This window comes from Clarias gariepinus, chromosome 3 (assembly GCF_024256425.1).
Source record: "Clarias gariepinus isolate MV-2021 ecotype Netherlands chromosome 3, CGAR_prim_01v2, whole genome shotgun sequence".
NCBI lineage: Eukaryota > Metazoa > Chordata > Actinopteri > Siluriformes > Clariidae > Clarias > Clarias gariepinus.
In genome coordinates, this window is record NC_071102.1 from 18,692,353 (window position 1) to 18,705,457 (window position 13,105).

Genomic DNA, 13,105 nt, shown 5'->3' on the forward strand with positions numbered 1-13,105 from the left:
GCCACACAGTGGCCAAAAACACTTTACAATGAATGTCTCCAACAGTAATATTAGTCTAATTAGTAATTATCACGAGTTTAAAGGCCTATTTGGGGTCAATTTATAAAACATTATTTGAAAGCATAATTTACAGCAAACGCACAAACTGACAGCCTCTGACTTGGCAGCACATTGTGTATACGGCACATTGTGTATTCAGGAATGATAAGCATCTGTTTCAGCATTTGTTTTGAACTGATCCCGATATATTACTGACTTTAGATCAGCCAAAAAACAAAAGTCAAGTTTTTTTTATGTCTGGTTCTATGTCTTATATTGTTCATTTTTGTAATTTTGTAAAAATGAAACTATCAAATTTATGAATCCAGATTTTTGGCTTACTATATTACTGTTCCTTATCTGTATAGGATCATAGGAATTTGTGCCAGAAGTTTTAATTTATTTTGGCATTTTGTAATGTCCTAAAATGTCTTTTAATTAGCCAAGCCTGAGGCCTCTCTTTCTGTTAGTGATGATGAACTCCAGCTGTTAGCTTGTCCGTGGCAAAGTAAAAAAAAGGGTTTGATCAGCACTCATTGGATTGACCAACACACAGTACAGTCAGAAGGTTCAAGGTGTTCAGTGCAGATCTGAGAAAGAGGATGGTAGAAAACAAAACAACTGCAGATTCCAAGATCAGTTCAAACAACTGTATGTAAGTACAAGTTATTGAGGGCCACTTTGCCTCAAGGTCTGGAAGAAGACCCAAACTGTCCCCCTCAGCTGGGAGGAAATTGGTCAGGATCAACAAGAAACAAGTCATAAAAAGTGACCAATATCCTGACCTAGGGTGGCCTACATCCTGATCATCCTGACCTAGCTGACGATGCCCCATCAGACTATCCCTATCAGAAAGTATTTCAAGCAAGGTTACAAGCAAGTCATAGCCGCAACTATATTAGTCGGAACGGCAATTCTTGTAAATGACCATTAAACCCCCCAAGCACAGAAGTGGGACGTCATCTTTACCTCCAGGAATAGAGGGCAGTGTTGCCATAAATGACTTAAAAGTTTCACAAAGAAGGCCTTTTATTTAAGAACATTTATAAGATAAACTCTTTAATGGTTGTGTTTTGTTTCTTACTTGACGTTAATTAAAATATGGAGATTTTATTCTTATTTGTTTTACATTTGTGTTTGCGTTTTATATCACAGACTTTTATTTTGACGTTCATAAAAGGAAGTGCAGTGGCGCTGTTTGTGAATGCGCACTTTATATGTACTTTACATGTGATAAGCGTCTGGCTGGTGTGCACAAAGGAGCATATATTACCTTGCTAGATTTAAGGCTTTCTCCTACCTCTCAGCACCTGGCTGATAAAGGGCACAAGGTACAGTTTTTGGCTGTTATATTGTTTACAGTAGTTCATAGTTAATTTCAACATTAGTATATTTTATGTTTCTTAATTGCACTCCTAAGCAGAGGTTGTCAATGTTTCAAATTTATAAATATATACATTTTGTTGTTGTTGCAAATGCTTTATATACATTTAAAAATACATCATCAGTGTTAAAATAAGTCTAACTAAAATATTGTAAGGTAAGGATATAATTTAATATATATTAAAAGGGATGACATTGTCATTTAATTTATGGTAAATACGTATACATTATTGTACATGTTTATTGTTAACATTGGTGATGATTCATACCATTTACAAGCAATGTCTATTGTTTGTTTGTTTGTTGTTTGTCTTTGTTTTTATTTATTCAGCTCTTACGGTGTTTTGGATATTAAAATATCTTTTTAAACATCAGTCAAGAGAGTAAAGTGCTTATGTTCAGCCGGGAATGCTACAGTAAGAGCTTCACCTTACTCTGGAGAGTAAGCACTTTACATAGAAAACGAACAGCTTCACGTCATTAGTCCTGTCACACATCTGAAAGTTGTTTAATGAGCATCAAAGGTCTTGCAGTCATTATTTAAGTCTGTGGTACTCCTGTAAAGAAAATGGACGCTTCTGAACATAAAGATCCTGACCAGCAGTTGGAGGCCCCTCACAATGGAATGGAAGAGGAGGAGCTTTGTGTTTCTGGTCGGCAACGGAAACCTACGGAAAAGATGCGTGCATATAAAAAGGAGGAGGCCCTAAAAAAGGAGAGAAAATTGATTCAGTTGTATGAACAATGGAAGGACCTAGCTCGCAGCACAAGAGAGGAGCTAAAATCAGATGTAAGTGAGAGTCAACTGGTAACGCTTATTAATACACTGGAGAAGGGAAGGGATGATGTTATGCACATATACTTGGAAATCAGAGATTACATTGCTCCATCCAGTGACACTAGACGCAGAGTTGATACTTGTGAAGCTGTAACTAAGGATATTTCAAAGATCATTTTTGACAGAATGGCATGCCTTGAGGACTTTGAACGAGAAAATGTCAGACACAGCCTTCGTGAGCTACTCCATCATGATTACGCTCGCTCTGTGTATGGATCCACAGTATCGCGCCCCACGTCATCAAGGTCTACAGATACTTCCATTGCAGCTAAGCGAGCAGATGCAGCAGCTGAATTAGCTGCCAAAGAAGCGGAATACTCAATGATACAAGAGATAGAAGCTAGGAAATGTGAACTGGAAAAGCTAAAGGCAGAGAAGGATCTAAAGGCAGCTAGAGCCAGACTGCAGGCCTATGATCAAGAAATAGCTCAGGAAGCCAGCATTCATTCTTTAGACTTGAATACAGGGGAACAGCAGGATGTAAGGGGTATACTACAGCAGCATGTGGTTCCGAGTCCCATTCAACATCCTACTGACAACACAGCGACATCCTCATCTCTAAAATCTGATATATCTCATCTTGCTCAAGCTGTACAAGATAGTATATCTCTGAACAGGCTGCCTGCAACAGAACCACCTGTTTTCAGTGGTGACCCTATCCAGTTCATTGAGTGGAAGGCTGCTTTTGTATCACTTATTGATGGAAAGGCCCTTTCTTCTGCTAACAAACTGCACTATTTAAAAAGGTATGTTGGTGGGCCAGCTCGTAAGTCTCTTGATGGCATCTTCTACAGGAATGATGATGAGGCTTATAAAGATGCATGGGGCAAGCTGAACCAAAGATATGGGCATCCATTCGTCATACAGAAGGCATTTAGAGAAAAACTGTCCAAATGGCCCAAGATTCAACCTAAGGATTCCGAAGGTTTCAGAGAATTCTCTGACTTCTTAAATGCATGTCACCAAGCTATGCCACATGTTAAAGGGCTTGAAATACTAAATGACTGCGATGAGAACCAAAAACTTGTACACAAGTTACCAGATTGGGCAGCGGCGCGGTGGAACCGCCAGGTCACGCAGACACTGATTGAGACTTGTGACTTTCCTAAATTTAAAGATTTTGTGGCCTTCATGTCTATGGAAGCAGAGATTGCATGTAATCCGGTCACATCTTTTAGCGCTCTTCATGCCTCTGACCCCACTTCAGAAAAACGGATCTTTAGGGACAGTAAAAGGAACAGAGCAAACGTCTTTCATATTCAAGCAGATATGGAAAATAAACAAAATCATGAGAATGAACAAAGACACACTAAAGTAAATTTTAAAATCTGTTTCTTCTGCAAAGATTGCAAACATAAGATTTACAACTGTCCTAAATTTGTGGTTAAATCTTTAGAAGAGAAACGAAAATATGTGAAGGAGAACAAACTCTGCTATGGGTGCATGAGACCAGGCCACAGTGCAAAGGACTGCCGGTACCGTCTCTCCTGTGACACGTGTAAGGGTAGACACCCAACATGTCTGCATGATGAAAATTACACAAGGAAAGTTAACTCTACACCAGTCCCAAACCAAAGTAACACAGAAACCGCTAGTTCTACATCTCTCAAAATTACAAATAATGAGCAGTCCACCAATACATCAATGATCGTACCAGTGTGGGTATCAACCGATAGGAATCCATGCTCCGAAACACTTGTTTATGCTCTGCTTGATACCCAAAGCGATACTGTATTTGTCGACCGAGGGCTGAGCAACAAGTTACAAGCTGACTCTTGTTCTGTAAAACTGAAGTTGACAACTATGACAGGAAAGGATGTCGTCATTCCAAGTGAAAGGGTAACAGGGCTCAAAGTAAGAGGCTACAGTTCTCCCGTTGTTCTTAATCTGCCTCCTGCCTACACTAAGGACTCCATTCCTGTGAACCATACTCACATCCCTACCTGTGAAACAGCACGAAACTGGACGCATCTCTCTACAATAGTGGACAAAATTCCACCTCTGCAAGAATGTGAGGTTGGTCTCCTGATAGGCTACAGCTGTCCAAGGGCTTTGGCACCAAAACAGGTGATTTTGGGAGAAGACGACGAACCTTATGCAGTCCATACAGATCTTGGATGGAGCATTGTTGGTCGCCAGTCTTCCCACCATGAATCTCAATGCTTCAACACCATTTGTCATAGAGTTAGCATTAAAGAACTCCCCCCAGTGACTCCAGCAGATCTTATCAAAGTATTGGAATCTGACTTCAAAGATGCTGGTGAAGATAATAGAACCGTGTCACAAGATGACATCCTTTTCTTGACTAAACTGCAGCAGTGCATAAGGAAGAACAACCACGGGCATTACGAGATGCCTCTTCCCTTCAAAGCGAGACCTCACTTGCTTAACAATAAGCAGCTTGCCATTGTAAGGCTCGATCATCTAAAAAGGAAATTGCTGAAAGATAAAAGGTATAAGGAACACTATGTGGCATTTATGGAAGAGGTCATTAAGAGAGGTGATGCAGAAGAAGTGCATGATGAAGGAAAGGAGGGAGAAAGGTGGTACATACCTCATCATGGGGTGTATCATTCTAAGAAGCCGGACAAGCTCCGCATCGTCTTCGACTGCTCAGCTAAGTACCAGGGAACCAGTCTTAACGACCACTTGCTTCAAGGTCCAGATTTAATTAATAATCTGATTGGCGTCCTTGTAAGATTTAGAAAACATCCTGTGGCCCTCATGTGCGATGTTGAAAAGATGTTTCACCAATTTCATGTGGAAGAAGCAGATCGAAACTATCTACGTTTTCTCTGGTGGAAAAACGGAGACTTAGCTTCAAACCCACAAGAATATCGCATGAAGGTTCATCTTTTTGGTGCAACTTCATCACCAGGATGCGCCAACTATGGTCTGAAACATCTCGCTAAAGAGAATGAATGTATGTATCCTCTTGGCTCAAAATTCATCACAACAGATTTTTATGTAGATGATGGTGTCACCAGTGTAGCCAGCACAGAGGAAGCTGTTCAGTTAGCAAGGGAGGCTCGCCAATTGTGTGCCTCAGGTGGTCTTAGACTGCACAAATTTGTCTCAAATGACAGAGTTGTCCTGGATAGCATTCCTATGTCTGAACGAGCTATTGACGTCAAATCACTGGACCTCAACTTCGACGGCACACCTTTAGAGAGAGCTTTAGGCATCCACTGGCATGTTGATTCTGACAGATTCAGATTCTCTGTTGACCTCAAAACCCAACCCGCAACACGTCGTGGCATACTATCGACAGTTGCATCCCTGTATGATCCTTTGGGCTTTATTGCTCCTTTCTTGCTCATTGGAAAATTGGTGCTTCAGGAAATGTGCAGACATGGAACAGGCTGGGATGACCCCCTTCCGAGAGAATTGCAGCCAAGATGGGAGCATTGGACAGTTGATCTTTTAAAGTTGGAAAGTATCAATATACCCCGCTGCTATGTACCTGCCAACTTTGGTAAGGTGAGCAAAAGAGAACTGCATCACTTCTCCGATGCCAGCAACAGGGGATATGGCCAGTGTTCCTATTTAAGACTTACAAACGAAGAAGGAAACATTTATTGTGCCTTGGTAATAGGTAAATCCAGAGTCGCTCCCATTAAGGTCCAGACTATTCCTAGGCTTGAACTGACAGCCGCTGTCGTCTCAGTTGCCATGAGCAATATGCTTAAACAGGAGCTGGAGTATGCAGACATACAAAATTACTTTTGGACTGATTCACAAGTGGTTTTAGGATACATCAACAATGAAGCACGTCGTTTTCACACATTTGTGGCGAACAGAGTGCAGAAGATGCATCTCAGCACTTCTCCTCAACAGTGGAGATATGTTCCCACCAATGAAAATCCTGCTGACCATGCGTCAAGAGGTTTATACGTTGATGAGATTCTTAAAACCAATTGGTTGACAGGGCCGAGTTTCTTATGGGAAAAGGATATACCTCCTGTTGCAGATATTGACACAGCACTAAAGGTTGGAGATCCTGAAGTGAGACAGGCTCAGGTTCTGAGTACAGAAACAACAGAAATCAGACTCTCAGACCGCTTGTCAAAGCTGTCTTCATGGTCTGGAGCTGTCCAAGCTGTGGCTCGCCTCATTCGCCGAGCTAAAGGAAATAAGTCCAACAGTTACAGCACAGTAGCTGAACGAGAACATGCTATGTGTATCATCCTTAAGGATTTACAAGGTAACACCTATGCGAAGGATATCAAGTTGTTGAGCAAGGGTGCCCAACTGTCACCTAACAGCAAGCTGTATCATCTTGATGCCTTCCTAGATCTAGAAGGGTTACTCAAGGTGGGAGGAAGACTTTGCAATGCACCCCTACCCAGCTCAGTCAAACACCCAGTAATCATTCCCAAAGATCACCATATAACAAAGTTGATCATCTCTCAATGTCATGAGAATGTCAAGCATCAAGGGAAGGGACTCACAATGAATGAGATCCGATCACAAGGCTACTGGATTCCAGGAATCAGCAGAGCAGTGGCATCCCATGTACATCACTGTGTGACATGTCGAAAGCTCAGGAGACCCACAGAAGAGCAAAGAATGGCCGACCTACCTTCAGAGCGCACTAGTCCTTCCCCACCGTTCACATACTGTGGTATGGACTGCTTTGGTCCCTTTATCATTAAACAGGGACGAAAAGAGCACAAGAGGTATGGCCTCCTCTTCACATGTTTCAGCTCCAGAGCGATTCATATAGAAATGCTAGATAACATGTCTACAGATGCCTTCATCAATAGCCTGCGCTGTTTTATTGCATTACGGGGAGCAGTGCGCCAAATCAAATGCGATCAAGGCACCAACCTTGTAGGAGCCAAAAATGAGCTGACAAATGCTCTCAAGGAAATGGATGCAGATCGTTTGACAGTGTTCTTAGCTGAAAGGCAGTGCGACTTTGTCCTAAATGCACCCCATTCAAGTCATGCAGGAGGGGTATGGGAAAGGCAAATCAGGACAGTGAGAAATGTTCTTCGCTCAACTCTCTCACTTTCTTCTGACAGACTGGAGGATGCTTCACTGCGAACACTGTTTTATGAAGCCATGGCAATTGTAAACAGTAGACCACTCTCAGTTGACAACCTAAACGACCCCAACAGTCTGGTACCTCTCACCCCTAATAACTTGCTCACTATGAAGCCTGTTCCAGCATTACCACCGCCAGGCAGATTCGTTAGAGAAGACATCTATGCAAGAAAAAGGTGGCGTCATGTTCAGTACCTAGCAGAGCAGTTTTGGAGTCGTTGGCGAAGGGAATATCTATCTAACATTGCCACCAGACAGCGCTGGCACACAGCAAAGCGAAACCTGAAAGTAGGAGATATCGTCATGGAAAGGGCTGATGATCTTCCCAGAAGTGAGTGGCGGCTGGCCAGAGTCACGGAGACTGCAACAGATAAAGATGGGCTTGTGAGAAAGGTCAAGGTATGCTTTGGTGACCGGAATCTGGAAAGGGATGGTCGTCGTCTCAACAAGCTATCCGTCATGGAACGCCCAGTCCAGAAGCTGATCCTGTTGCTAGAGGCCATCTAGCTGATTTCGGAAGCAACCAAGTGTATCCTTATCATATTACTTAAATTCTAGTATCACAGTAGTATGGACACTTTTGTCTGTTTCAGAAATAAAGGTCATTTTTTCTTACTTTATTTAAAAATCATTTGTAATTTATATTCCTTAACGTCATACTAATTCCTCATGATTTGGTGGGAGTGTAAATGACCATTAAACCCCCCAAGCACAGAAGTGGGACGTCATCTTTACCTCCAGCAATAGAGGGCAGTGTTGCCATAAATGACTTATAAAAGTTTCACAAAGAAGGCCTTTTATTTAAGAACATTTATAAGAGAAACTCTTTAATGGTTGTGTTTTGTTTCTTACTTGACGTTAATTAAAATATGGAGATTTTATTCTTATTTGTTTTACATTTGTGTTTGCGTTTTATATCACAGACTTTTATTTTGACGTTCATAAAAGGAAGTGCAGTGGCGCTGTTTGTGAATGCGCACTTTATATGTACTTTACATGTGATAAGCGTCTGGCTGGTGTGCACAAAGGAGCATATATTACCTTGCTAGATTTAAGGCTTTCTCCTACCTCTCAGCACCTGGCTGATAAAGGGCACAAGGTACAGTTTTTGGCTGTTATATTGTTTACAGTAGTTCATAGTTAATTTCAACATTAGTATATTTTATGTTTCTTAATTGCACTCCTAAGCAGAGGTTGTCAATGTTTCAAATTTATAAATATATACATTTTGTTGTTGTTGCAAATGCTTTATATACATTTAAAAATACATCATCAGTGTTAAAATAAGTCTAACTAAAATATTGTAAGGTAAGGATATAATTTAATATATATTAAAAGGGATGACATTGTCATTTAATTTATGGTAAATACGTATACATTATTGTACATGTTTATTGTTAACATTGGTGATGATTCATACCATTTACAAGCAATGTCTATTGTTTGTTTGTTTGTTGTTTGTCTTTGTTTTTATTTATTCAGCTCTTACGGTGTTTTGGATATTAAAATATCTTTTTAAACATCAGTCAAGAGAGTAAAGTGCTTATGTTCAGCCGGGAATGCTACAATTCTTGTCCACTGGACTGCGAGGTATGTGTCTTTCTGCATTTCTGAATTTTTGCACAATGTTAGCTGATGCTGCATGCATATAGTTTATAGTTAAGACTTTTTAATATATTATTAAATTATACACAGCCCAGAAATAAAGCAATAAAGCCCTCGAGGTTCCAAATATACTCAGACCCTCAACAAAGTGGTAATGTAAATGCGACCACACACACACCAACCATAATGATTCTTTAATACATTAAATACTTTTCAATAGCGTTCTATAAAATGATTCATATACAGCCTGCCTGCTACAGCATAACATATGCATTTTGCAGTTTTCCTCGGAATAAATAATAAAAAATAACATGCATGTGTGTGCATAATATGCATCTTATTATTATTATTATTCATCCTATTATTATTATTAGTGGTGCTTGTGAATGTATTTATTTATTTATTTTTCCAAAACTAGTTTATACAAACTTATTACATAAACTTAAAATTATACAAACTAGTCCCTAACATTTCTCGTAGACCCTTAAAAGAGGTATCAAATCTCGGCTTATTTGGGAATGGGATGCTATTACTTTTCTAAGGGGTCCAAAAATCCCATAACATTAAGACCAACTTAGGTGGATTCTAACGCAGAGCAAGAATTGAGAGGCATGCAAGCTGTTTAGCACATATGTACCTCAAGAGGGTATAAGTTGCACCCCTGGGGCACAAGAGGTGCCTTAATTTGCCCCTTCGACATATTATGTATGTACTCCCCTTTAAAACAAAAAGTGCTCAGATTTGCATTCCCTGCTGTGATAACGTCCATATAGGAACTTTGAAACTGAACCTAACTGTGGATCCCATTGCTACCATGTTTTCTTCAGAAAACATATCTGTCTAGTTATTATTGTTGTTGTTGTTGTTGTTACAGTTTATCATCGTCATCATCATCATCATCATCTCCTCCTCCTTCTACTATTATTATTATTATTACTAGCCTAAACAAACAGGGGTTCAAGAATTTTTACTAAGGAGTGTAAGAGAAAAATACTATTATCAGTGGTACAGTACAGAACTGTGGAAATCGCAAGGAATCAGCTGGATTGGAATTTTTAGAGGATTTTGCAGTAATGGGAGATAAAAAGAAAAACACATTGCGAACTAATCTTAATGTTGATGCTGCTCAAACTACAATAAGGAAGATGCAAGATAATAACTGTAAAAAAAAAGAAATTAAATACAAAACACATTTAATCTGTGTAATCATCACCACAATATACTTTAAATCTAATATATATACAGTATATGTGTTAGATTGGGGATATATTTGTACTGCAGACTGCAGGTTAGGTTCTTTATATTAGTTTTGATTATAGGCCAAAAACGATTAAACTCCTTCACCTCTGAAGCCACCATGTGAAGGAGTTTGGGAGTATTTCTTGTTGTTAGACATGAGTTAAGTTATATACAAGGCCTGTGTTAATGGTTGTCAGTTCTGAATATGATATGAAATGATATTATTTTAAACTAGCCTTAATATTCTACTACACATTTCTGTTCGTGTGTTGTTGTATAAAATGTGAACTGGCTGCTGTAAGATTACAATTTCCCTTTGGGATTAATAAAGTACTCTATCTATATCTATTTATGTTTTTACATGCTGTGTAAGTTTGCACTCACTGCGTGACTTACTGCATTTAAGTGGTGAAAGATGTAAAATGCCTAAAATCTAAAAATCTGATTGTTGGAATTTGCACAATATATGTTGGGAATAGAATGAGTTGTTGAGTAGAAATCAGAATGTAAAGAAAGTATCCACAGTTAATAAACTGAACCGACGCAAACTCACCATCAGTAGATGGCGTTGTTGGTCCACTAATGAACCTGCAATGAACACGTTGCCTCGATTCCGTACACAATTATGTTGCACGGAACAAAATGAAAAAGTATATATAATTTATTATTATAAATATAAACTGCAATATATTTTATATCATTTTTTGTTCTTGGACATATATACAACACAAACGTCTCGCGGACTGACATGAAGAATGACTCCTGTTACAAAGGCGAAAATTAATTTACTGAAAATGTAAGGCACGATTCTTTGTTAATTTGAACTTGGTGACGTCAAAATAAAACGTTTTGTTTGTTAATCATATCAGTGGTTTATTGAGACAGGCGTGAAAATATTTATTTGACACAGAGGCAGATAAGTCACTCCTAGATAGATCAGGATAAATTATTATTAGATCGACACAATAACTAAACAAGTACTATACATGAAGTTGGGAAAACATGATGAGTTCTCCCTGTATGTAATCGCTGAGCACAAAACACGAGACTGCGAGCATAAATATTGGATTTTCACAACACACGGCGTTATTGATGTTCTTATTTGCGGTAATTACGCACAGCCTGGCGCAGAGGAAAAATATCTTTCGGTGTCATAGCATCTGTTGGCTTTAAATCCTTTTTCTGCAAGTCAGTAGTACAGGCAAACAAAAAATTCACAAAAATGTTTCGCCGACATATACAGCTTTGTGTGTGCATTCGACCCGAACTTTCCCCTCTGTTGTCTTAACCGTTAGATTTTAATTTGTTCCCAATTTTCTTTTCTTTTACGCGCCGGTTCTGGAACCAGATGGTCACCTGTCGTTCAGATAAGCTGGTCAGTGCGGATATCCGCCTACGCTTGTCCTTGGTAATGAACTTGTTAGCCGCAAATTCGTGCTCGAGGTTTTTCAGTTGCACCTTTGTGTATGGAACGCGCTTTTTTCTGCCACGCCGAAATGAACTTGCGTCTGCTCCCCTATGATGAACTGAGTCTGAAAAAAACGCAAAATAAAGTTGTTAAAATTCATTAAGTATCCTATTCATTTTGTTTAGGAACACAAATTGAATATTATTTCATTAACGTTGTTTCTTCTTATCAAAACTAGTTTATTATATAGATGGGCATAATATGTTTATGGCCACCATGTATGTGTACAGTAATATTTATATTTAAAGTTACGTTTGTTTAATATATATATATATATATATATATAAACAATTAAAAATTTATTTTTGTCCGACACATTCCTTTAGAATCGGATGCATGAGCTAGATCAAAGTTTATTTTACCTGATACAGATGCTTTCCACACTGACCCTGCATGCAGTTGCTCCTTGTCACAGCAGACTTGTGCGTTCCAGCTGCTAGCGCTGATCGCCCATGGGTGATAACTTTCAACAGGTAATAAGGAAGATTCGTTTTTGTTCTCCAAAGGCCCGTTTGCACCCTGCACTACAGGTACATCCTGATAGCCGGCAACGGGCTGGTACGGACTCGAACCATAGCTCGGGTAGAATGCGAACTCCTTGGCTCGAGAAGCAACATAGTTTTCGGTCGACGTTGTTGACATATCCGTATATTTATCCCCATAGTGTGAGGCAGCAGAGACTGGAGAATGAGTGGACGATTTAACCCCACTGCCAGTCCAGTGCGTATGAGACAACTGGCATGAATAATATCCATTGCTGCCAAAATACCCATAAGGCAGCGATGCGCCTCCAGATCCCTGCGAGGCTGTGCACGGGCTGCATCCAACCTCACCAAATCTTGTAGTACTTACGTCGTTCGACGTGTGGGCAGCGTTGGGGGTTATAAAATTTCTGCACGAGCTCGGTGCAAAATTGCCTCCGGAAAACGCATCCATGTTCTTGACCGGGTCAGGGAGCAGGACCAGTGACGTTGGCATAGCCAGTCAGGCATGGGGGTGGGGGGCTCCTTCACTTAAACTTTTTCTGAAATGAACAACAGCAGATAACCCTATTCTGCAGGAGCCAAGAAATTCGGTCGCGCCTTTTGCGCCTCCCAAGGTCGTGCTGTCATTGGCTCATGTGTCCACGTGATTATGTGCAGGCGGCGCAAGCGTGCACATTTAAACTAAAGAAAATACAGTGCTTTAAACGAACATTCCTATCAAAGAAGGTGGAAGGTTGTTCCGAAAACAGGCGGGTGAGTGAGATAATTGTGCAAATGTATCTAAAGCTCTCCATTTCTTTCTACAGCTCTAACTTAATTCGGACAAGAGGAAAGCAAGCAAAAACACTGATGCTCTGTCGGAGTCAGAAATTCCTCACCAAGCCTCTTCAATCGGTTTTACACCGACACCCACAGAATTTGTTCGTGCTCCTGTAAACAACAAATATTTTGTTCACATACAAATATGAGTTGACTGTTTACTGACAATGGCAGAATGCA

At 39.9% G+C, this 13,105-nt stretch overlaps 1 protein-coding gene across 1 annotated transcript; it reads right to left on the reverse strand.

The window, feature by feature from the left end:
• Positions 1 to 11,077: 11,077 nt before the first annotated feature.
• On the reverse strand, positions 11,078 to 12,627 carry hoxa13a (homeobox A13a). Its single transcript, XM_053492883.1, has 2 exons — positions 11,984 to 12,627; positions 11,078 to 11,685 (listed from the first exon to the last, which is right to left on the reverse strand). Exons 1-2 carry the CDS (start codon positions 12,597 to 12,599, stop codon positions 11,438 to 11,440), a joined length of 864 nt encoding a protein of 287 aa, XP_053348858.1. The 5' UTR covers positions 12,600 to 12,627; the 3' UTR covers positions 11,078 to 11,437.
• Positions 12,628 to 13,105: the final 478 nt, after the last annotated feature.